General features: G+C 39.2%; 1 protein-coding gene across 4 annotated transcripts in view; it reads right to left on the minus strand.

Annotated features, from left to right (window-relative positions):
* Window positions 1-23,761, minus strand: part of LOC121958499 (disintegrin and metalloproteinase domain-containing protein 11) — a 36,661-nt gene extending 12,900 nt beyond the window's left edge. For 3 of the 4 annotated variants that reach the window (XM_088070083.1, XM_042507453.2, XM_088070082.1), the window contains exons 1-16: window positions 23,317-23,761; window positions 22,917-23,056; window positions 19,166-19,242; window positions 18,561-18,627; window positions 10,564-10,646; window positions 9,980-10,037; window positions 7,484-7,547; window positions 6,221-6,354; window positions 4,706-4,780; window positions 4,510-4,581; window positions 2,686-2,852; window positions 2,096-2,180; window positions 1,836-1,926; window positions 1,349-1,400; window positions 888-987; window positions 587-658 (exon numbers count right to left, since the gene is read on the minus strand). In XM_088070083.1, coding sequence (XP_087926209.1) covers window positions 587-658; window positions 888-987; window positions 1,349-1,400; window positions 1,836-1,926; window positions 2,096-2,180; window positions 2,686-2,852; window positions 4,510-4,581; window positions 4,706-4,780; window positions 6,221-6,354; window positions 7,484-7,547; window positions 9,980-10,037; window positions 10,564-10,646; window positions 18,561-18,627; window positions 19,166-19,242; window positions 22,917-23,056; window positions 23,317-23,374 — 1,395 coding nt within the window. In that variant the 5' untranslated portion in view covers window positions 23,375-23,761. The remainder of the gene's footprint in view (window positions 1-586; window positions 659-887; window positions 988-1,348; window positions 1,401-1,835; window positions 1,927-2,095; window positions 2,181-2,685; window positions 2,853-4,509; window positions 4,582-4,705; window positions 4,781-6,220; window positions 6,355-7,483; window positions 7,548-9,979; window positions 10,038-10,563; window positions 10,647-18,560; window positions 18,628-19,165; window positions 19,243-22,916; window positions 23,057-23,316) is intronic. The other variant, XM_042507452.2, reaches the window with a different exon arrangement.

The raw sequence follows: 23,761 nt of genomic DNA on the forward strand, positions 1-23,761 counted from the left end.
TAGTAAGGTCCAGTAAATTGTTCAGATGTAAATTCTTACATCAAAAAGTTGAAATATTTGAACTACCGTTGCAGTTATTCTCTAATGGCCTCACCCAATTTTACTGTCATGCTCTCATCCACTTAAATGATATTGTTTGACATCTACTGTCCGTCTGGTTCCATGTGAATGCAACCAGGCTTAAGACTGAATAGGTGGTCAAATCCTAATCAGTCCTTAATACTCTGTGTTTATAAGACAGGCATTAATACATTAGTTAACCCTTTAAAACCTAAAAAAAATCGCTCAAATTCTTTCAAAAACATGGGAAGAAGGTGACAATAAAAATTATAAATGTATTTTTTTTATAATATGTAATAATCTCCCTAACAAATTTTCAGGTAATTTCCTTGTCATCTTTTAGATTTTTTTTCAATTTGGGGGATTTTTTTTTTTTGCCAAGTTGCTTATAATAATATTTCCCATGTTTTTGAAAGAAATCCAACCAATTTTCTCAGGTTTCAGGTATTTAAATGCACGTGAAAGACATGCAGCACAGGAAAACTGATCGATCCAGGTGTTAAAGGGATAATTCAAATGTGCTCACCACCAGCGATCCACAGTCACATTCCTCTCCCACCTCCACATATCCATTCCCACACTCTGGTGGGTCTAACAGCTGCAGGGACAAAAATAATATATGAGTTACCATAGAATCAAATAATTCATATTAATGTATGATATTGATGTAAAACAGGTCTTTACAGTCAGTAGATTTGCTTCGATTATAGTGTAAAAAAAATCAGGTCATGGGTTAAGAGAGGAAATGAAAGAAGATGAAAGTAAGCAGAAATCTCGGTGTACTCTTTTGATTTGCAGAGCCTCTCCGATGACCAACCATCGCTCACCTTGCTGGGCTTGTTAAAGAGACAGCTGCCTCCTCCCTGTTGGAGGAAGCGCAGGTACTCGTCTATACTGCAGCGAGAGAACTTCCTGGGGAGGTAGTAACTAAATGATAAAAAAACAAAATCACTCACTGTGACATTTGCTCGGCAACATTTGCGTTATCACAATATTACTTAATACCTTCAAAAGTTTGAGGAAAATGCTAAAAAAGCTACATTTACATGATACATTAAAAATATATTTTTAAATTAAAATTTAAATAAAAAGTAAATTAATAAAATAATAATAATATGTAAGAAAGTATCACATAACTTATTAATGAAACCATAGATGCTTTACTTGAACATATTTCACAAAGATAAAAGCGACTTGGTGTGGAATATGTCTGTTTTTGTTTCCATAAACAGACTGCTTTATATACTTCAGGAGCTGATTAATGTTTTGTAAATACAAAAGTACATACCCAGTGTCCTCCATGATACAGCCCAGCCATGGGTCTGGACATCTGCAGTCTCCTGGACACAAACACACACATACACACAAATTCTGTGGTCACGACAGGTCATGACTGCAAACAGCTACTCTGAGCTACTCTGCGACCACTTGAGGGAGCTGTCAGGGCAGCAGAGGTGAAGTCTTTTCTCAAAGATAAATTAAACATTATCAGGAGTTCCCTGTGGGAAATAAAACAAGTGCTGCATAACAAATGTACACTTGGGTTTGGTAAAGGCAGGTTTTATATATAAATACTTGAAGATACTTTGCTGGAATAATAAAATATTGCAGGAATCATAAGAAAACTGGAAAAAAAAACTAGTATATGTGCTTGACACGAGCATCTAAATTAAAAAGCTTGTACGCCTCTGTGTTTCTGAATCATGACAAGAGATATCTGTCCTCCTATGAACCCTTGTGCAAGATCTCAACTGATATCTGCAGCGTAGTCTCACCTGCAGCCAGTCGCTCTTTGTTTCTCAGCATGCCGATGTTCTGGCCAAGACTCTGACTCAGTGTGATGGCCATGGGGCCCACACTGCCAAACTGGAGACACACAAATAAATCAAGTTAACAACAACAGCCAGGAGGAGGAGAGAGTAAACTGTCCTGAGTTATAGGCTCATAATTCATTACTTCTATAAATACACCATTTTTATGAAGTTCACTGGACAGATATCATGATTTGTAGCCTCTGTAATCTTTACAGTCTCACCTCATTGATGCCTCCACCTCTCGTGACTGAGCAGATGCCCCCGATGTAGGCTGCCTCACTGCGGCTGCTCATGAACGTCCTCCCACTGCAAAGACAAGGAGACGGCTGTAATAATAGGCACAAGAGGAGGAGGACGAGGAGGAGGAGGGAAACCTGAAGAAGATGACGTTAGAGGTGGAAGTGGAAGAGAAAGTGAACAAGGAAGAAGAATTCAAAAGTAGACGGAGGCAAAGGACAAATAGAAAAAACAAAACAAAGGAGAAGAAGAAGAACAATGAAAAATGAAGAGGAGGAAGAAGGAGAAGAAGATGAAGAAGAGCACAGATGAGAAAAAGAGGGAGGAAGGAAGAAAAGAGGAAGAAGGAGGTGGAGGAGAAATAGAAAAAATTAGAAAAGGCAAAAGACGGAAATAAAGAAAGACGATGGAGAATAAGACTGAGGTGGTGGAGAAGAAGAAGGCAGAAAACAGAGGAAGAAAAAGAAGAAAGACAAGAAAAAGAGGAAGGACAAGAAAGAGAGGAAGAAGAGGAATGCAGAGAGGGAAGAAGGAGGGAGGAGAAGGAGAAGAAGGAAGAGAATTTTTGACCCACGAGAAGAGGTGAACGGCGTCGCAGCGTTCCTTGATGCTCTCCTTTCTGTACTTCATAAAGTCGCGCAGGGTGAGCAAGGCGTCGTCACCCACGGAGACCCTGTTTTCTGAAGACCAGGTTTCCATGGCCACCAGGACGATGCGTGTGTTCAGCTGATCCTTGTAGATCTGGAAACATTAAAAGGGGGAAAAATACTTTCAGAAAATTAATCTTTGGTCCTGTTGTCAGTCATTTGCCTTCAGCCCTTAAAAACAGTTGAAGTAAAAACTGATAACAACAGATTACAACAAAAACCACTGACAAAAAAAGCAAATATTACAGTGATGGGAAATGCTCTATAAGATAGATCAAAAAAAAAAAAAAAATTGCTAACAGAACATAACTTACTAACATATCTAACTCTTGTTTTTAATTACTATTTTTTAAGTGACCATAATATGAAATATTTTAAGTGTTGCAATGACTTAACAGTTAACATTTAGCCGCATTTATACATGGTAAAAAGATGAGAATGAACTGCAAAAAAGTTTAATGTCAGTAGGAAAAAAATTCCAATCTTAAGGTGTTAAGCTTGTGCAAGATTTGTGGATTGTTGAATATTTTTCTAAAATGCAAATGAAGAGCATGCTGAAGGAGAAGACTCTTCTGTCATCTGCTGAAGTTTTGTGGAATAATAACAAAGAAAGCTGCATCCTTTCAGAAGAACATAATAGCCAAATCCAGAGGTTTTAAATGAGAGGAGGATGGAGCTGAATCTACAGACATGTTAATAATCTCGGCACGTACATTTGGTTCTATTTAATTTCAGAGACAGTTGAACACAATGTTTGAAACAGTGTGAATACTGCAGATAACAGAGACAGGTGTATATGTCTACTTCAGACACAGAGTGAAAGAAGGGAGGCAGCAGTCGGTTGCCATGGAAACCAACATTACTGTGTTTGTCCTCACTCGTCAGTGGAGGGTTTCCCGTGCTGATGCTGCAGCAGAGGAGGTGAATTTTTCTGCACTTCATTTGGTTGTTTTGGAAATTGATCATGTCCAAACAGCTGGAGCACATGCACACAAAAATATATAGTATACGATGCAAACAGCTCAGTGTTTTTAAAGCCTTAACTTGTCACTGCACTGTATTCTGGAAAAAGGGTTTCAGGTTTTCAGAGTTCTCTATTTGCATGAAATTCTTTCTTTTCACAAAAGTAATAAACATAATGTAAATATACAATGATCTTTGAGTTTGGGCCTACTGTCAGATTTACCTGGATTATCTTCAGAAGTTATACTATGTTAATTTGCATTGTTCCTATCAAATAAACTATAAATAAATAAAATAATATGTGTTTGGTCTTTGATTATACTATGCTGAAACTGATCGATGAACTCATACATAGAAAGCAATATGAGGATTAAAATTAAACTGGTCTTAATGTGTATTGAGATTTTTATATAATTGATACATCAATACCTGTTAACCCATCAAAATAGACACAAGAAACAAGACAAAATGAGCAATATCTATTGAAACATAATAACGGATAACCTATTTACTGATGGTGAGAAATAAATAGATGAAAGCAAATGTTTGGCATGCAAATATGGTCAAAAATAAAACCCAACAGAAAAACAGTTTGTTGGATTAATGTGAATAAGGGATGGCAGCTGTCCCACTCAGGAAAGTTTCACTGGCAAGCAAAAAGCTCTGAAATAAGCCAACTGTCCTGGGTAAGCTCAAGAGACTCCCGACAACAGAGTCACTATGAAGTGCTGCCATGGTTTAAAAAAAGGGATGACAGGAAGAGGAAGCTTAACAATACTTCCACTCACCGCGTCGGCCATGTTCACCACCGCTTTGGCAAAGTTCTTCGTCTGAGTGGACGACCGACGGAGCTGCACAAACTAGCAGGGGGTGGAAAAAACAGCGTTACTTTCTTTTTATCCTTTTTTTTGTGCTGATGGCTTTCTATTTTTGCCTTCATGCGGCAGATACAGAGATAAGGTTAAAAAAAAACGTCACACCAACCAGTTCATGGTCGTTGACCACCATCAGTTCGATGTATTTGGTCTCAGTCTGGACGGTGCGCTGGCCTCGCCGCACCTGGAGGGGGCGAGAGATCAACGGAAGCAGACTTTTGAGTCTGCTGTCATAATCACCTTCACATAGGACAAACACACAGAAACCCAGCAGGTGAAGCCATTACTCACACAAAACGCACACACACACGCACACACACACACAGACAAGCACACGCACACGCACACACTGCTGGTGGTGAAACTCTAGTCTTCGTCCTTGAGAGGAGAAAAACACAACTTGGAGAACAACAATCCCTCTTTCATTAAGCAGAAAATCAGTTGCCATCTGAAAAGATAAATTGCAGATTCTGTCTGATTACTTCAGGAGTCTAACAAGAAAGAAAACTCATTTAAAGCCCCTGAAAATGTCAAATCTTTTTTTTGTGGCATGAAATATTCACAACTAAATAAGTGACAAAGTCTGACAACTAAAACCCTTAGATATAATTTAGTCAGATTTAAATGCTCAAAAACTCTTCTTTATCAGGACTGTACAGCGATGATTTCATCAGATTTGACCTGAACAAAAAAGCCACTGTCTTCACATTTTGATTTTAATGTTTCAAATTTCTGTTTGGTGCACAGAAGTACATAACAATGTTATTCTACTGAGCCAAGCCCATTTAAACCAATAGGAAAGGAGCAGACGAGCAGAAATATCGACAATCGAAAACAGTAAGAAGTAGATCATTGGACAGAAATTAGACAGATATATAGGTTAGGGTCAAAATGTCTAAATGTATGCACCATTTTTTTTTTTACAATAGTGAAGACAAGACCCGACTTTGTCTCTCTCCCTCTCTGTTTAGACACAACTGATGAACATTGTGGAATCACTGGATACATATTTTATCATTTATATGACCAGATTATGTATATGATACGAAATATATCCTTTATAAGGTTCATAATTGAGTATTTAGAGTCTTTTCCTTCCAGATTCGCTCATGGCTTGTGGAAAAAGTAGACCAGAAGCCAAAACTCTTTGCCTCACTTAGTATGAACTTATCTATGAATATAAAACTGGCCCCGCCCCTCAGCTGCTCGACTCCAGCTCAAGCGGACGAGCTCACCCTTGACTTTTTTTGCTCATTATGATCTTCATTAGAAAAGCTTGATAACACTGGAGGTCTTTCTGACTTCAAACCCTCAGTCAGAAATGTATAGTCCAAACCAGATCCAAAATTAATCGAGTGGCATCACTTGAGTGATTTTCTCAGATTTAAAAATGCTCCTCCAGACATTCGACACTTGACTTTTTTTATGAGCATGAAAGCTGAGACAAGTTCTCAGCATGCGTGTGAAAATTTGGCATCATCTCACAGACGTGTCTGTGAAATATTCATTGTGTTTGCATGTCTCAACTCTGATGTTTCCCTTGTGGTGACACTTGCTGCGGCCATGTATGTGCGTACGTGGAGGTGTGTGTTGGAAGACTCATAGAGGCCGTTTGAAAACTGACTTGTCTTTTGGAGCGTCTCCGGCCTTCTGTGAAGACGGGCTTCTCCTGTTCAGACCAGACGTCTCCATCTTTCAACTCAACTTCACTACGGACATCTGTCTGCCCCTCCGGCTCCGAGACGTTCACAGAGCACCCTGAGAAACACACAAACCCACACACACAAAGAGAGAGAGTAAGTGAGAGAGAGAGAGGAAAGTGGCCAGTCATCAGTCCGTGGATGGATGTATTTTAGTCCCCTGATCTGCAGGAGAAATCAATAACACACAGCCAGCAGAGGAGAGAGGAGGAAAGGGGAGAGTATAACTGGCCAAATGGGGAAGAGAGAGAGGGAGTGAGGAGGCAGGAGTGGCAGGGGTTGGGTAACAGGAAGGAGGGAGAGGGAGGTGAATCCAGAGAGGCAGAGGAGTGTCAGGGACAAAGAGGAGAGGCAGAGAGAAGACAGCCAAATGAGACGTTTAGCAAGGGTGAGGAGGGCAGCCGGACAACCTGAGGAAAGCAATGTATGCTGCAGTGTGTGTGTGTGTGTGTGTGTATGTGTGTGTGTGTGTGTGTGTGTGTGTGTGTGTGTGTGTGTGTGTGTGTGTGTATGTGTGTGTGTGTGTAAAAAAACCAACCAAAATCAAGATTTTCATTAAAGAACATTTGTTTTAGACTGTCCAATGTCAAGGACAAGGCTGAACATCTGGGCTTATCTGTAACAAACTGCTTTCTGCCAAGTTTCATCAACATCTAATACTTCTTCTAATACACGGATCAAAGTATGCATATGTATGTGTATGAGCGACTGGATTGCCGGGGTAGGTTCTCTTTGGTTGTTTTTTAAAATTTTATTTTGGTTTGGTTTATCTTATTTGGTTAGATTTTTTTTTGACTGTGGATCTTCCTATATCTATGTCATTTGGATAAAATCAGTATGTTTCAATGAATGTTAAAATTAATAAAAAATTTGAATGGCAAAAAATCCAAAGAAATACACGGACCAAATATGCATTATATCGCAAAGTTTCTTTAAAATCAAGCTACTTTGAGATATCACAAAAGTCGGTCATTTGTATATTATAGCTGGATCAGTGCAACGGGTATTGTGTCACTGAGGATTAGGATTTAGAAATTAAAGAGGCAGTGCAGAGACAGGGATTTTGTTTCCCTTAAACTTTTCTCATTTCATCAGAGAGGACTGAGAACTTTACAAACGTTACAAGGGGAAGTAACTGTGAGGAGTCTCGGTGTGGAGTTTCTCTGTGAGGCTGACAGTGGTCCTACCTGGACAGGGAGGTGGGAAGAGGTCAATGTCCGGCATACGATACACAATGTGGTCACTCTGGTCCTGAAGGGCGATCCCAAAAAAACAAAACAAAAAGAGTGAAAGAGAGACAGAGAAGGAGGGATAAAGAATTAATCATCTTTTTCTGCAGCTGAAAAGGTCTGAAAGAAATACTCAGTTTACAGTCGAACAAAAGGTTTGAGGTAGAACTACTTTTTGGAGCCGCTTGTTTCAGAGAAACGCTGTCCAACAACAAGGGATACTTTACACTTTTAAATCAGCTTTTTACTGTAATATTGTTGATAGTATGTGTAAATTAACTTCAGTAAACTACACTATACTACCTGCACCAAGAACAACCTGCTCATTTCCTGGTCAGATTTTCACTGGCTCTAGTGCTGTTGCTCAAACAACAGTTTACATTTCCACATTTCTATCAGCCCGCCATCACAGTTAACTGGAAAAAAACATAACATAAGCAAGGCTTGGCCTATAAACACGCACTTCACAAATACTGGCGGATAACCAAACTGCTAGCACTTGCCATCTTTATTTGTAATTTAGAAATTACTGCAGTGAACTAGTTTCATGTTCCAACAGAGCAGACCGACACACACAGGTTCATCTTAAACTGTCAAGGCTGCACCTCTTTTTGGGGGATAAAGAACCAACGAGCCAATCAACAGTCATGCAGTGCAGATTTTAAATACAACATATTTTGCTTAATGTTTGACATGTTTGGGGAATTTTAGGGACATTATTTAAACAAAAGCTAAAACAATGAATATTCAAAACTTTTCCAAAACTTGCTGTAATTCCAAAGGATTTCCAGGCCTGGAAAACAATATTTCAAATTTTATAACTTTTCCAGGACTTTCATGACTGTAGGAACCCTGTAAATAGCTATTTTTCCATTGAATTTGCAAGACACAATGTCATCCAGGGAACAAAATGTGTGTTGTGTTGTTTTCCCTATCAAGGCAATCGGTAAATTATTATTATTATTATTATTATTTTACAGATGCAATTTGACATTTCACAATGCAATGTCAGACAAAAAAACAATTCATTAAATCATACTTTCTGTGTCTTAGCATTTTCAAGGCCTTATTTTGGATGAATGAATTCAGTGTCATCTTTGTTTGTTTGCTTATTTGGTTTCACTGACTACTGACAGTCACACAGTCATCTTTAGTTAAGTACTTTTACAGAGTGAACCTCTTTTTCAGTTTGCCCAGAGAGCATGGAGTGTTCAGCATCTAAGATGGATAAATTACAAAAAAGCAGAATTGAATAAACATATTTAAACAAAAGAAGGGCATTTCAAGGAGATGTACATTTTGAATTCAGAGTCTTTTAAGGATCTGCAGAGACCCTGCAGACAGCAGCAGATGGTGAATCAGGTCAGAAGGAAATCTGACATCCGCCGTTGACGTTAAGCTGTTTCAGGCTTTGGTCATCAGAAGTGAAACTGCAGAACTGAAGCATGAGGATGTAGACCTGAACAAATCATGGTTTTAGCACCATAAGAGCCGTGAAATGAACTTGAGTCCGCAGACTCTCTGAGCGAGAAAGCACTGCTGTGTCCTCTAAAGCAGCGATGCATCAACAGGAAGGAAAGTGCTCTGATGCATAATTAATCAATCACTGGGCTGTCATAATGGCAATAACACTACTGGACACTGTGGTACACTTGAGCTGGGGATAAATACTTTATGAAAATGACCCATCTGCGATAGAGAGCCGAGCAGAGAGAGAGAGAGAGAGAGAGAGAGAGAGAGAGAGAGAGAGAGAGAGAGAGAGAGAGAGAGAGAGAGAGAGAGAGAGAGAGAGAGAGAGAGAGAGAGAGAGAGAGAGAGAGAGAGAGAGAGAGAGAGAGAGAGAGAGAGAGAGAGAGAGAGAGAGAGAGAGAGCGTGAGGGAGTTTGAAGATGAGCTGGGAGGCTATTGATCCATCGCTCCAGTCTATGTAATTGAGCTGTACTTCGATTACTGTGGGCCTTAATGGAAAAAAAAAAAGCTCAGCCTCTTCCACTCCAAACACTTTCTCCCCACTGCCTTCCATCACTCTGTTATACATTTATTTCTTTCTAATACTCAAATCAAATCTGAGCATTTTTGAAAAATATAAAAAGCCTCTTTTGTTTTTGTCGATCATTTGAAATTCCTCCTCTGCGAGATGATGTCTCGCTCAGATATGAGGCAGGATATATGTTTCAGTGCTGGTGGATTGTGTATCAACTCAATATTTCCATTCAGCAGCTCACAGATAGAGTAACACGGTCTGGACTGACGGTAAGTCACAGAGACAGAGAGCAAAAATGAGACTGTGGACGGCTTTTAACCACATTTTGTTGAGTTTGACAGTTTGGTGCCAGTTTTGCGAGGTTGGTTTTTGTAGCTGCTTTGGATTAAATGCTGTGAAATTTGATGTGTGTGTGTGTGTTTACAGCTTATTCGACTAGCTGATCATCCCCTCCTAAAGTCCTGACTCACCTCTCCACTGTCGACAGGTTCAATCCCGTATGAGAAGTTCCCGTCAGAAAACATCCCCCTGAAAAACAAAAAAAAAACAAAACATAGCAGCATGTCTGAGGATGTTCGTGTCACTCTGTTGTTGTGCTTTTAATTTAACCTGTAATAGCAAATTTTATAATAAAATAGGAATTTGTCAAAATGTTGAAACTTTGCTGTAGGGTATATTCTTTAAAATAATACTTTGAAATTTGGGGGGAATATGCTCATTCACTTTCTTGCTGTGAAAGTTGACAAGATTAATACCTCTTATGGCTGTACTGTGAATCTGAAGCACAAGGACTACAAACAGGCGGAAACAGCTAGCCTGGTGCTGTACAAGGGGAACAAAATCTGCCTAGTAGCTCACTTTTTAACACCCATTTCATTTCTTTAATTAGAACAAAAACCAAAGTGTAACTAGTATAGCCGTCTCATGGTTGTATGCCCACACAAACACGTCAAATGTGTTTTGTGAGTTATGCAGGAGGTCTTTGCATGTTTGAATCACATAAAACACCACATATGGGGACCAGACTGAGTCTAGATTGCAGTATTGGACTCACCGCAGGCCGTGGCAGGTGGACAGAGCAACCCAGGAGTCCGGCAGCCCGCGCACACGCCCATGGTAGTAGCAGTGTTCTCCTCCCTGGAAACAAACCAAAGATTACAGTGAGACACTGAACCCGCCATCATCCAGTAACACGTTCACTTCAAATGCCCTCACTTTTGCTAATCTACGGGCCCCTAAATACACACAGGGCAGGTATTCACTGTCAGCCCGGGGCCCGCAGCTGACCTGGTGGGTCGCATGCAGGATATCAGTGACTACTGTACGACTCAGCCTCCGGGAAAACCTACACCTACAGAGGCTGCAGCTGAGTTGAGTTTCATCCAAGGAAAAGCAGTATGTGTATAGTGTGTGTGTATCTATGTTAGAGTGATGGAGAAGGCTATTAAAGTGCGGAAGGACAGAGGTCAAATGGGAGTGGACTCTGGTTTCAGTTTAAAGGAAGCGTAAATAAACATGGGGTTTTCTTTCAAACAACATAGTTTTTAATAAGAAGAGGCGTATTCTGCATTCATTCACGTAAGTATAAGAAGTCATAGTTTGGAGTTTATGAGTGACTTTGGCAGCAAACCAGACAATAGCACCAATTTCAGGTTTCTTCAAAATAAAATCAAAGAATATCACAGTCACAGGAGTTAAAAGAATGACTGTATCTCTCAATTATACAGAAACCTGACTATGTTTTCTTAAAGATGCTAATGCATTTTTGAATAAGAACATAAAAAACCTTCAGAAATTACAGTAACTTGTAGATTAACTGTAACTTGGTTGAAAAACCTTTTTTAAAACACATGAACACATCACAAAAACAAAAAAACAATTGACTTTGAGATGAGGGAACCTGGAGTGCAGAAATACTAACTTATTTATGGCTTTTAGGACTCTTTCCTATGGCACTTTATAAGCCATATATTAGGAAGTATAATCTTTTTTAACCATTTTCATAATTTACTGTTTGTCCCCAAAAACAAATTATTTCCGCCCTGTTTGTAGTATCTCACCTTCCAAAAAAGAAAAACAAATAAATCAAAAAGCTACAGTTCCATTGAGACCATTTTCAGGAAGTGACGCAGGTATTTTGGCGGTAACTCAATAGAGTAAGGGGACCATAAACTTTCATTTATGACTATTTCCCCCCTGTTTTAAGATGTGAATATGTTTGTAACACTCTCTAAGTTCCACCCTGTTTGGTTAAGTTATGAAATTTAGCTGGATAAATCCAGATCAATCACAGAACAACGGCTAACCCTGTTAGGTCTGTAGACCAGTATAAACCAGTCCACCCATAAGGATTATGACATGAATGCCTGACAATGAAAAATGTCCCTATTTTTAGAAAAAAACATGAAAAAACTCAGCTTTTCCCCCAAAAGTTTTTAGGTCAAAATGTTACTGCATAAAAGGAATGACCCTTTTAGCAAATTTGATAGTTAAGAAATAAAATTATACATATGCTTTTAAAGGCTGACCTGAAGGGCTCACTACTAAACTGCATGTATAATCTGTGGCGTGCCATTTTCATATAGGATAACATGACAAACTTTGTCTCTTTGGCAGAACTGCTGTCAGGTGCTAACTGTACACCCCCCTTCCAGGTACCTTCACCTGATTATTCATAATCTCCTGAAAGGCTCCGACTGGATGATCATGTTTTGAATATTGTGTTTCCACACTGCCTCTCACAGTACAGGAATGATCAGATTACGACAATCGGAGAGAGGAGACTTGCCGCTGTCAGTCAAGTAACACGTGCGAGCTTAAATGTGTGAGTTACAGAAGTTGTTGAGAAGAAAATAAATCCCGCATGGCACAATTACACTGAGGAGAGGATTTTCTTATAATCAAGTAGCCTTCATTTGTATGGACAGAGATTACAGTCACGCTTTTTTTCCTAGCTACAGAGAGTGTTTGTGCGTGTGTGTGTGTGTGTGTGTGTGTGTGTGAAAGAGAGGGTCAGTTTCAGGTGTTTGTAATGAAGCCCAATAAGTCATGTCTGCCACCTGAGCCTGCTGTTGTCTGGCACGGCTGATGGACCAAAAAGAAAAAGAGGCAGCGCAGAGCCGCTGTTCTTCATGCTTGGTAAACCTTTACTCCGAGCTGCAACTCAAACCTGAAAAAATTCTCGGACGTCCTGTCAAACTGAGTACAAACCCGCAAGATAAAACTTACAAATTACTAATAAGACTTCACATTTCTGTGCGTAAAGTGGCTTCATCACTAAAATGGGCTGCTGTGCTGAGTTCACAGGGGGGGATTATTCCAACATTTCAGCTGGGATCTGTTTCAAGATAAAAAAGAGGCTTTTTTATCCCTCACCAGGTGGGAGTCCAGCGTGGGGGAGCTTTAGATGAAGCCGTGTCTTTCTGTCCATCTGTCAAACATCATGTCTCAGATCTCTGAGGACACAGTGGTGGTTTGCTTTTGATGAATTTGGTGGTGGTGGGGGGGTGATTACACTGAGGAAGCTGTTAGAAAAAGGCTTAAAAGGCTGTTGCTGCTTTTCCACCAGTTCCACGTGACGAAGCTAACTGGTGAGGCCTTAACTAACAGGCTGGTGAAAATAAGTGTGTGCTTCATTTTTGGAGGATGAAAGATTAAAGCAGATTTGAGCTCCCAAATGTTGCTGGATCAACATCATTACAAATAACTCCTCGACTCTTTTTATTGCTCTTAGTTGGAACTGATGACATTTCCTCTGATTTAAAACCTTTAAGAGGTAGAGATCACAAGCTTTGTCCAGGCAGTACTGGAAGAAATAGTCAGATCCTTTACGTAAAGGTCCAGTGTGTAAGATTTAAGAGGATTTGTTGTCAGAAATGGAATATAGTATAAAAAGTATTTTCTCTATTCGTCCATTAAGATCTACATACTGAGCAGATCCTCTTCTATGGCATCCACAATGCTGCACCGCCTTGTTTCTACAGAAGACCAGAATGGACAAACATAACACTGGCTATAGATAGGCTGATTTGCCTTTTCTTATCAATCACTGTAGTTAGCAGCCCCTCTGCGACGAGCGGAATAGCATTTTTACAGGTTTAAATCACTGGGTTTGTTTTAGAGAGGAGGAGACCTCTGCAATTAATTCTGCTCATGGTAAAAAAAAAACAACTGAACTTTAAGATCTGAAAGTGGGATCACATTAGCAGATGCTGGGCTTGCGACCGATCTATGATGAGCCGAAAAGAGTCAGGACAACAGTGATGTATAAAACTGCTTTGTTCGGTTTAAATCACCCGGTCTGTTTTGGGTTTTTTTTGTTTTTTTTGTTTTTTTTTTTTAAAGGCGACCTCTACATATATTTTGGCTCATGTTTAAATGTCCTGATGTACTAAATGTGTGCTAAATGCAGGAAAAAAACAGAACTAAACTGAAAGTTACATGCAATACATTAAGTAATTCAAAGGAAAAGCAGTATTATTTGTGAGTCATATTTGTGAAGCTGGAACTGTACATTTGTTGTGATTTTTACACAAAAATGTCTTTATGACATTATAAATGACTACCAGTTGCCAATTAATTTTCTGTCAATTAACTAAGTCATTTATCAACTTTCCTCCTTTCAGCTGTACGTGTATATACTATTGATTAGTTTAATATATGACAAGACATTCTAGACGCTGTTTGTATTTTTTTGCGTGCAAAACTCTCAAAACAATATGTCAGATGAAAGAGGAGGAGTAAAAAGTATAATATTTCCCTCTGAGATGTTGTGGAGCAGAAGTATAATTTTGGTATAAATAGAAAAACAACAGCAAAAAAGTATAAGTACCTCAAATGTGTACTCCAATACAGTACTGATTATGAGTACAAAAACACTAAAACCCAATGAGAGTAATTTACACAGAGCTTATTTAGATTCAGTACCAGTTCATCTGTTGAGGAGGAAAAGGACTTTAATCTTTCATACTGAATGGTGAGACAGCCAGCAGCACTTAGTCCGAGGTCAGATAATAAATAAATAAAAGGTAGGATTACGAGGCTAAATGGAGGAAATCAAATTGCCTGACACAGCAGACACACACGGTCTGTGAGTGCGCTTTTCAGATGAGATGTATGCGCTTCAAATAATGGCCACTCACACACGCAAAGAAAGCACGTTGGAAAAGAGATGATTGATTAAACATGAAATATAACCAGTGCTTGGAGGGGGCTGGGGGCACGTAAGGAGGACATTAGAAGTGAGTGACTATATGAATGAAATAAAAAAAGTGCTTGCATGCACAAATCCAGGCAGATACCTGGTAACATCCAGGAGAGATGGGGATTAAATGTGACATTAGAAACTAACTGAATTAGAAAAGCTCGAGTTTGTTCCACGTCTGGACTTTAACTCGGCTTTGTCGAGCTGACAGAAGAGCGAAGGAGAGGTAATCAGAAGCTAATGTAAAGTGAAAGGAAGATTAGATGGAACAAAAGCATACTTTATGGATATTAGACATCCTCTCTGAGAGAGAAGCATGTTAATTTTATTTAGTTTAAGATAATCTAGAGCCATAAACAGGCATGCAAAAAACAGAATTATCTAAAAGTAAAACTATTTGGTGAATACCAGTACCTTTGAAACCTTGGCAAAATGGCTTGATTTCTTTCAAAACCATGGAAAGAAGGCAAAGAGTGATAAAAGAAAAATTGACCAAATATGATCAAGAAATTTGTTAAAAGTACAAGAAAATTACCTGGAAAAAGAAAAAAAAACAAGGATATGACCTGGTAAAACAACTTTGCAGCATGATTTTAAATTTGCAATTATGATCATTATATAGTTTTTCACTAGCTTTAAAAAAAATCCTTAGACATTTTCCCAAGTGTTTTAAAAGTAATTCTTCATATCTGCTAATGTCTTGCAATTTGTAGAACACTTCTAATCAAGTTGCAAAACATATCCCAAAAATTAGTAAGAAATTAACAAAAAGTTACAAGAAAATTACCGGAAAATAGAAAATAAAAAGAAAGAAATCAAAGCAAAGTATTCAGCAAAAATAAAAAAAATATATAAAAAACAGCACAACATATAAAAACAGCTCCTATCAATTCCAGCCTATCCCCATCCCTAATTCAATTCCTCTTTTAGTCATGTGTCATTGAGATTCAATCCCAACAAGACAGTCACCAGCTCAATGCAATAACGTAGATCCACAGGGACCAATAAAAAAGTGACACACAAAGGCAGGGGGAATTTATAGTCACGTCAATAAAACTAAATAAATCAAGACGGAGATGGAGATGGAGGGTGAGGGGGCTGCACTCACGGGGTTCTCACTCAAGGATGTGGAAAATAAAACGGCCATATTAGCAATTTGTGCATTTCTATTGTGTTATTTCTTCATATAAATGTAAGTGTTTGCATATGTGTCAGAAAATTTGCAAGGATTTGCATAAATTTAGTTCATGTGATAGCTCAGATAGACAAATACAGTATATATTAACTGACATCTGCCTACAATTTTATGATGATAAATTTGCATCATCCAAGCCAATCTGAAACAATTACTCAAGGTCAAAATTAAACAATTCCCCTACTGATTTTACTAACTGTGGACTAAAATAAATCGGATCACATAAATCTTAATATCTATCCCTATATCCCTATTCTTTATAGAGATTGTTATGGTTTCTGTAAACGCTTTTCCAGAAAAGTGGCATCGCTTCACCTGCTGGACAAAAAGTCAATTTCCAGACAACGTGACTTGGTATGACAGTTCACTTGAAACTGTTCAATGGTCGTTTATGTATTCTGTTGTTTTACGTTGTGAAATGTTTATATGAATGGACTTTCATGTATTGTCCTGTTTTAGGTAGTGTAGGCTACTTGCTGTTCAGCGTTGTTTTTTGTGTTTTTAAACCTGCCCAGGGACTACAGATGCAAATTAGCTGCTGGCTAACTCTGGTGCAATTACTTTCAATTTTGCACTGTCACTGTAAAAACAAACAATACATTAAATTAAAATTAAATTAAACTTGCAGGCCATACCAGCCACTTAAGGGGAGAGGATTCAGCAGTCAGTGACAGTAAAAAAAAAGTGAATAAAACAGGGGTTTTAACAACTGTGAATCACCATAAACACAAGGTCCTGAGCATAGAGTCATAAATGTGCACATAAAATATTGGGCTGATTGGTCCAGTATTTAGAAAGATTAACTGCGATACACTAATGCATGCATACACACACGACCAAATGCGTGACACCCTCCAGACTTAAGCCTGGTGGAGATAATAAATCCTACTTTATCACTTTCATTGGCAAAAGGTCATTTTGTTAACATTTTAAGCCTGACAAATAGAGGAGTTTTGAGGCCAACACAATTATCAATATTTGAGAATTTAAAGATGTCATTCAATACATTGGTCTACATTTGTTTTTCGCATAAAGGAAATATCCTTTAAGTTTCGTAATTAGAGCATTTTGACAAAGTATATACTGAGAGGGCCATTTTAAAGTTGACAAAAAAGACTTGTCGGTTTTCTCTGGTACACCAACTGTCTAACAGAGACACTGTACCAAATTACTGGGCCCCAGTTGGCAGATTTAACAATCAGCCTTTAAAAACTTTATCAATGATCTCTCTTGAGAGTGATGAAATGCCTCAGGGCTTAGCTGCTTAGCTTCCCAAATGTTTCACTATTTTTGGGGCTCTTTTATTTTTTTCAAAACATGTATCAGCATAGTTTATTTTTCTATAATTTACCTCTTATGTAATCTAAATATGTAAAAGGTATTATGATAATTGCTGTATATTATATATAGGTGGAGAGATAATGAAATCCATCTTTTTTCCTCTGCCTGTACACAATATGCTCTCAAATGTTTTGATTTGAACCTATGCAAATAAACTCAGTAATTACTGAAACATGACACATCTGGCTCCAGAGGTCAGGGCAGAGAGTGGCTGTGAGATTCACTTTAGTTGGTTCTGGAAATGGACATTATTTGAATTCCCCTCACAACACGACAAAATAGAGCCACGCTGCTGCAGCTACTGACTGCTGGTACCCATGGCAACCATCCACTGATTGGTCAGGTGGTCGTTGGCAGAGACAAAGAGAGTGAACGAGAAAGACGGAGAGAGATAGTGAGAATGGGACAGAAAGAGGAAGGGACGGAGACTGAAATAAAAGCGCAGGATACAGACGGAGAGAGACTGTCTCTCCCACCAGATGGTGTTGAGAGTCAAACTGTCTGCAATGACTGTCTGTCTGTGAGACTGAGTAAACAAACAACACTCAGATTTTGTTTGCTCAAATTCATAATGCATGATAGAGAGGACAACATCAACATTTCAATTGTCAGTCTGTGTGCAGCTACTGTTTTTGGACACTAAAAATTTGGAACATTATGTTGACTGATGGAAAAAAAAGTCTGCAGCAAAACACACGAGCTAACAATCACCTGAAGCAACACATCTTCACAGCCATTTACACTCACATCTAGACATTTAAAACATTTGCCATTTCTAGGAATCGCCGCCAGAAGGCAACAATCGGTTTCACAATTGGTTATTGATTCTCTTCAATTTCACTCAGGAGGATACACCCATTGGAAACAATACACATTGGACATAAACACTACAGTGCTGTATGCATTGGCAAAAATCAATTTCTATTCAACTGGATAGAAAATCTATCAAATTCTGATTGAAATCAGAATGCAAACATTTGTAAATAGTTTATTTTTGTATAGTTTGACATTTTGGCATCTTGGCTCTTTCACACAGTACAATGTTATTAAACTAGAAAGATGAAATGTGTCTATTAGTGGAATTAAGAGGTAATTTTAGGTAAATTTTGTTACCTTTAGACAGAGCAGGGCTCGCTAGTTTCTCTTTTTTCCAGTCTTTAAGCTAAGCTTTGCTTAACTGCTAGCTTTAACATCATATTTCCCTGACACACATGAGAGTGGTGTTGATCTTCTGGTCTAACCCTCTACAAGAAAGCCCAAGCATATCCTTAAAAAAGTCAAACAACCTCTGTAGGATAAATATAAGTCTTACCATATTCTGTGACAGCTGTCCATTTTCGTCATAGTGACGCTCCACATAGTCTGTGGACAGCAGGTTACTGCAGAGAAACGGAAGAAAAAAAGTGAGAATGGCTATAATCCTTCTAACATTTAGTATGAAATCAGTAATTGTTTGAAGCAGCAACATTGTCGCAGTGTGTGACTATTAGCGGCAATTAAGGATCATTAATCTGGAGTGATATTTAACAGAATAAAATTCTGCATCAAACATTATGACTTGAATCTAGATGATGAAATTATTGATTCATAAGTAAAACCAAAATGTGTGAAGATTAATTTATTCTAAGTGCTTAGAAAGCCAGTGAATGGTATAACATAAATGCAGTCCATTAGAGCAGAATGTGCCGAGCGAGAAGGAGGGGGAGGGGAGGTATACATTTAGCCTGCAGACAGTCCATCTCATGCCAACACACAGGACATACAGTACAGTCTGCAGGTGGGCGGGAGACAAGGATGAAGAAAGATGTGCCTGCAAGTACAGTCATGTCTGCAACTGCTGTAAACAAAACATTTAACATCGTTTTGCACCTCTGTTGTGTAGCCGTGCGAATGCTTTGCAGGCATGTGGGGACTTACTGGTTGAGTTCCAGGTCAAGGATGAAAGATGTGCCGAAGGCCTCCACCAAGAAGCTGCTCTGGGCCAGATGGACGGGCTGAGTGAGGGATTAAGGAAGGAGGAGTGGGGAGAAGAGGGAAGAGAGGAAAAAAAGGGACTGAAATTTACATTTGATTACACCAGTGATAACAATAGTTGGTTTGTACACTTTAGTAAATCAAAATAATCACAGGAAATCAATGGCATTGTTCAACCAATTGGTGGGTGGAGGTCAGTGGAGGATGCCCCGCACCCTCCGACAGAGGTCCTAGCTAAGCCCGAAATCCAAGAAATGTCTGAAAATCCTTGAAACGTCCGAAAATCCTTGAAACATCCTAAAATTTTAGAAACATCCTGAAATCCTAAGAAGAGCATGGCTTAATGAGATGGACGCACAATGTGAAAACATAATGCATCGCACTATGTAACGTACAGAGTAGACAGAGACAGAAGTACTCAAATTGCAATATGGAAATTGTCTACATTTCTCAGAGTCGAGGTCATGCATACATTTTTGTGCTTTGGTTCTAAGTTTATGTCTCGTGGCTCTGTCTGCACAGAGAGCAAGTAGTCAGACAGAACATGGGTGTCTAAAGCTTACTTTAAGAATAATAATAATGCCTTCATGTCTTATTCATATCCCTGCATGCTGTTGGTCCCAGACACGGAGCTGAGAAACGACAGAGTGAAAGACGTAAGAGAATTGATAGCTGTTCTATTTAAAATAATTTACAGTAAGTGTGCATAGACACGAAAGCTACAAAGACATACAGTGTGTAATAAAGGGAAGTCCTGTTCCAGTAATCACTCCCTGAGGGCGAGGCAGCCTCATCCATCCCTGAGGCTTTTACGGATAAAACTGGGTGTTGGGGCTCATCAGCTCCATGTAACCTTGCTCCAAGGTGAGCCTCATCCACATTATAAGATAGAGGTCTGTGGTGGCTCCCATCAGTACTTACTGGCTGAACTACAGGGCAGGTCTCATTAGTATTGCCATGCCCTCTCTGGAAACCACTTAGTATCAGTCTAAACCTCCACTGGGTCCATACACCGTACAATAAAAGCCAACAATGGTGCCTGTGAGTAGAGATAAGAAGGCTGCGTCAGAGCACTGGCTGTGGAGTGGAATTTTTAAATTATTGTGTGTTTTTTTTTAGCATTATTATTATTTTAACATTAACCCTTTTAAACCTGAGCAAATTGGTTTGATTTCTTTGAAAAATAATAAAACATGGGGAAAAAAGGCAATGATCCATCTAGCCAGAAAGGTCCCACAAATTTCAAGAAATCAGTAAAAAGTGAAAAGTAAATGTCCAATTAGTTTACAATGATCAAAAAACTAGGTAAAAAATTCCAGGAGAGTATATAAACTATAAAAATGTACACATATTGTTAAAATTTTCAGAGTATGCTGTGTCATTTGGGAGTTTTGTTTGTGTTAAATAAAATAAAGAAATAATAGTTTGCAGCGCTATTAATGCTCTGAATGCTGTTTAGAGCAGGGTTCCAACAGCATAAGGCAAATTAAATTTAAGGCTTTTTAAAGCCACTCAGGATGAAATTAAGACCAATTTTAACCTTTCACCTAAACTGAAAAAAGAGAACATAAATCAACCTTTTTTTAAAGAGTTAAGAACAATTTTGCCCAAACATTTATTTTAACAGATAATATTAATATTAAAAAGTCAGATCTGGTTAGAATTGGGAAATATTGAGCATTTGTTTGTGATTGTTTTACTGATTTCATGTGCCTCATTCTGTATGTGGGATTATTCCACTACTTTAATTCCCAATTCCCATCATGAAAAGTTTAAGAAGAATTCAGATAATTATTAAAAAATAAATAAATAAATGTTATCAATTACTTTGTGATTTTATAATGAAAGACTGATTAAAGACAGTTTAATACCAATAAAGGCCTTATCTTAGGGTTACTGAGTTTAATGTCTTTTGAGACTTCATAGGGATCCGCAGGAACCCTGATAGAGATCCTTCAAAGCTCAGGTATATTTGGTGGATTAAATGACAATCCATATACAACAACTTAACATACTTTTTTATGTAAAATTCACACAAATGATTATTATTTTGTGTTAGGATTCATTTACTTATAGTTTACAGCTGGTAGAGGGTTTCTGGAGGCGGATTCTGCCTCACATCTAAATTCACATTGTGTAGCGTGGCAGCACTCAGATTTCTCCATGGAAAACAACGAGCGCACGTCTTCTAGAGGGCGCCTATAGTCTCAGAACAGAGAGGTCACGAGACGGCACGCTGCCCACAGAGGGTAGCTGAAGGTCGCACCTGTGTCATATCCACTGACAGGCCTGCAGCTGACTGACAGGCAGAGTTTATAGTGAAGGTAACGGGAGAGGACAGGTAGAGGTGTGAAATATAATCTAATGGAGTGGAGAGGGACGCAGCTAGAAAAGGGGGAGGTGGGCCGAGTTTTCTCTGCCTTGTGGTGGCTTCAACAGACTGGGCATCATGTGAGGGAGGGGTATGTGGGAGCATCACTAGGTGGAGTTGGAGTGACAGACACATGACCTCAAAAGAGAGGACAAACAGGGTGAATCAGCTCCTGACAGAGAGCAGGTGAAGGTTAGAGGTGCATCAATTTCCTAGATTTTTATAATAAATGTCTGTGTTTCTCTCTCTGTTTACCTGACTCTTTAATTATCTCTTTTTTTTCCTTTTATAATCTCCCCAGATATTCTTTGTTTCATTTTAAGGATATAGTGTGGGGGAAGGGTGTTGGAAAAAATGAGGCAGGCTGTTAAGTGTGGGGAAATACAACATACAGTATTTGTTGGTATGTTGCTACATGGGCATAGGTTTCATTTCAACACTGGGGGACACGCATATGAAAGGGGAGGTTTTGGGTCCTCTCCCAAGAAATTCACAATTCAGATGCTTTATTTACTGCATTCAGGTTCATTTTTATGCATCAATTTGTGTATTTTTGCAGCAGTTTGGGGTAGAAATGTCTTTAATTTTGACAAAATACACCCATGTGTGGCTATACTATATCCTCAGTGTGTATCTTTGAAATAAATAATAAAAGCAATAAAAACATTATCACAAAAATAAGGAAAGAAAACAGCTGATTTAAGGCCCTGAACAAATTAGGCTATCTAGCAAGCTAATAATTTTAAAAATATATATTCAAATAATTAATGATTAAAATGTGTAAAAGTTCACACTTTCTATGATCTATTTCAACTCCTTCTTTGTTTATAGATTTGAAGTTTCACTGATGAGACAATTCCTAGAGAGGGTGGTGGCTTTGTGAAAGGTTGGACAGTTCATTGCAGATGTGTACATATCAGGGGGGACATTTACCGCAATATTTAGAACATCTGCATTTGTCCCCTTAAATAAATACATGAAAGTAGTAGAGTATATTTTTTTTCTTACACCATGCAATGATGCAAAAAAAGCACAAATTGGTGAATCAAAATGCACCAGAATGCAGGAAATTAAGTGTTTGAGACTTTAAAAATTTTGTTGGACACCCGCATCCCCCCATGTCATATGGGTCCTCCCCAGTGCTGAAACATGCGTCTTGGTTGGATGTGATCTCTTCATCCTGTCATTTTGTTATTGGGAGCCGTTCTTCATGAAACATGAATGACCCCCATTTACTAGGATGGCACAATTTGATCTCATCAACTGCTGTAGGCTCTAGAATATATAGAAACAGATCAAATCACAGGCTGAGATAAAACTCACCTGCGCTCCGGCTGTGTAGTTTTTGACCCGAGTGTCCAGGCGGCTGTGGAGCAGCTCCTCCTCGGAGTGGATCTGTTGCAGGAGCCGCTTGGGCTGAACGACCTCCTCTGCAGGCGGCAGACTCCCCCGCTCCCTCAGACCTGCAGAGGAGAGGAGATTCAGTGCACATGCAGCATGACATGCCGGAGAGCAAAGATGTCTGTATGAATATGATGTTAAATGTGTTGTTGCTGCAGGATGGAGAGCTGCTGCAGACACCGACGCAACAGTTACACGCTCCTTGTTATTAGACCGATTGAGTGGATGCAACTAACAGAAAAGATGCTATTCATTTGTGTTCCTAACCTTTCCTGTGATCATCTAAACAATAACATGAAAGAAAAGCGTCAGGGCATCTCACCTGTCACGGCGCACCGTGCACACACTGCAGCGAACAGCAGGCATCTCACAGCGAGCATGATGCTCACATAGTCCCAGGGATTTCCTCGGTGCAGCGCCGTTAAATGAACTGATGAGAGTCGTGAGCGCAGCTGCAGCACGACTGTTGTTGATACTGAAGACAAACACAACAGCGGGGTTCCTCTGAACGCGGCGCCCGCATTTCTCACCTCCCACCCCGCCTGAAATGAGTTAAAAGCCCCCTGACAAGGCTCCTCTGCTCGGCTCCAGCAGCATGGTGTCAGTGTCACGGAGCTCCTCGGCGTGACACACTCCTGTTTCGGCCTATCAATAACTGGACTTGATTGAAGCAATGAGGCTGCGCGAAGAGGACCTGGGCCGGATCCCAAGTCTCTTATTTTTCATTTCCTCGTTCTTCGATCCTCGCTTGGACCGGAAGTTGGTCT

Source organism: Plectropomus leopardus, chromosome 19 (genome assembly GCF_026936395.1).
Source record: "Plectropomus leopardus strain MGB_pleo_1.0 chromosome 19, ASM2693639v1, whole genome shotgun sequence".
NCBI classification, from domain to species: Eukaryota; Metazoa; Chordata; class Actinopteri; order Perciformes; family Serranidae; genus Plectropomus; species Plectropomus leopardus.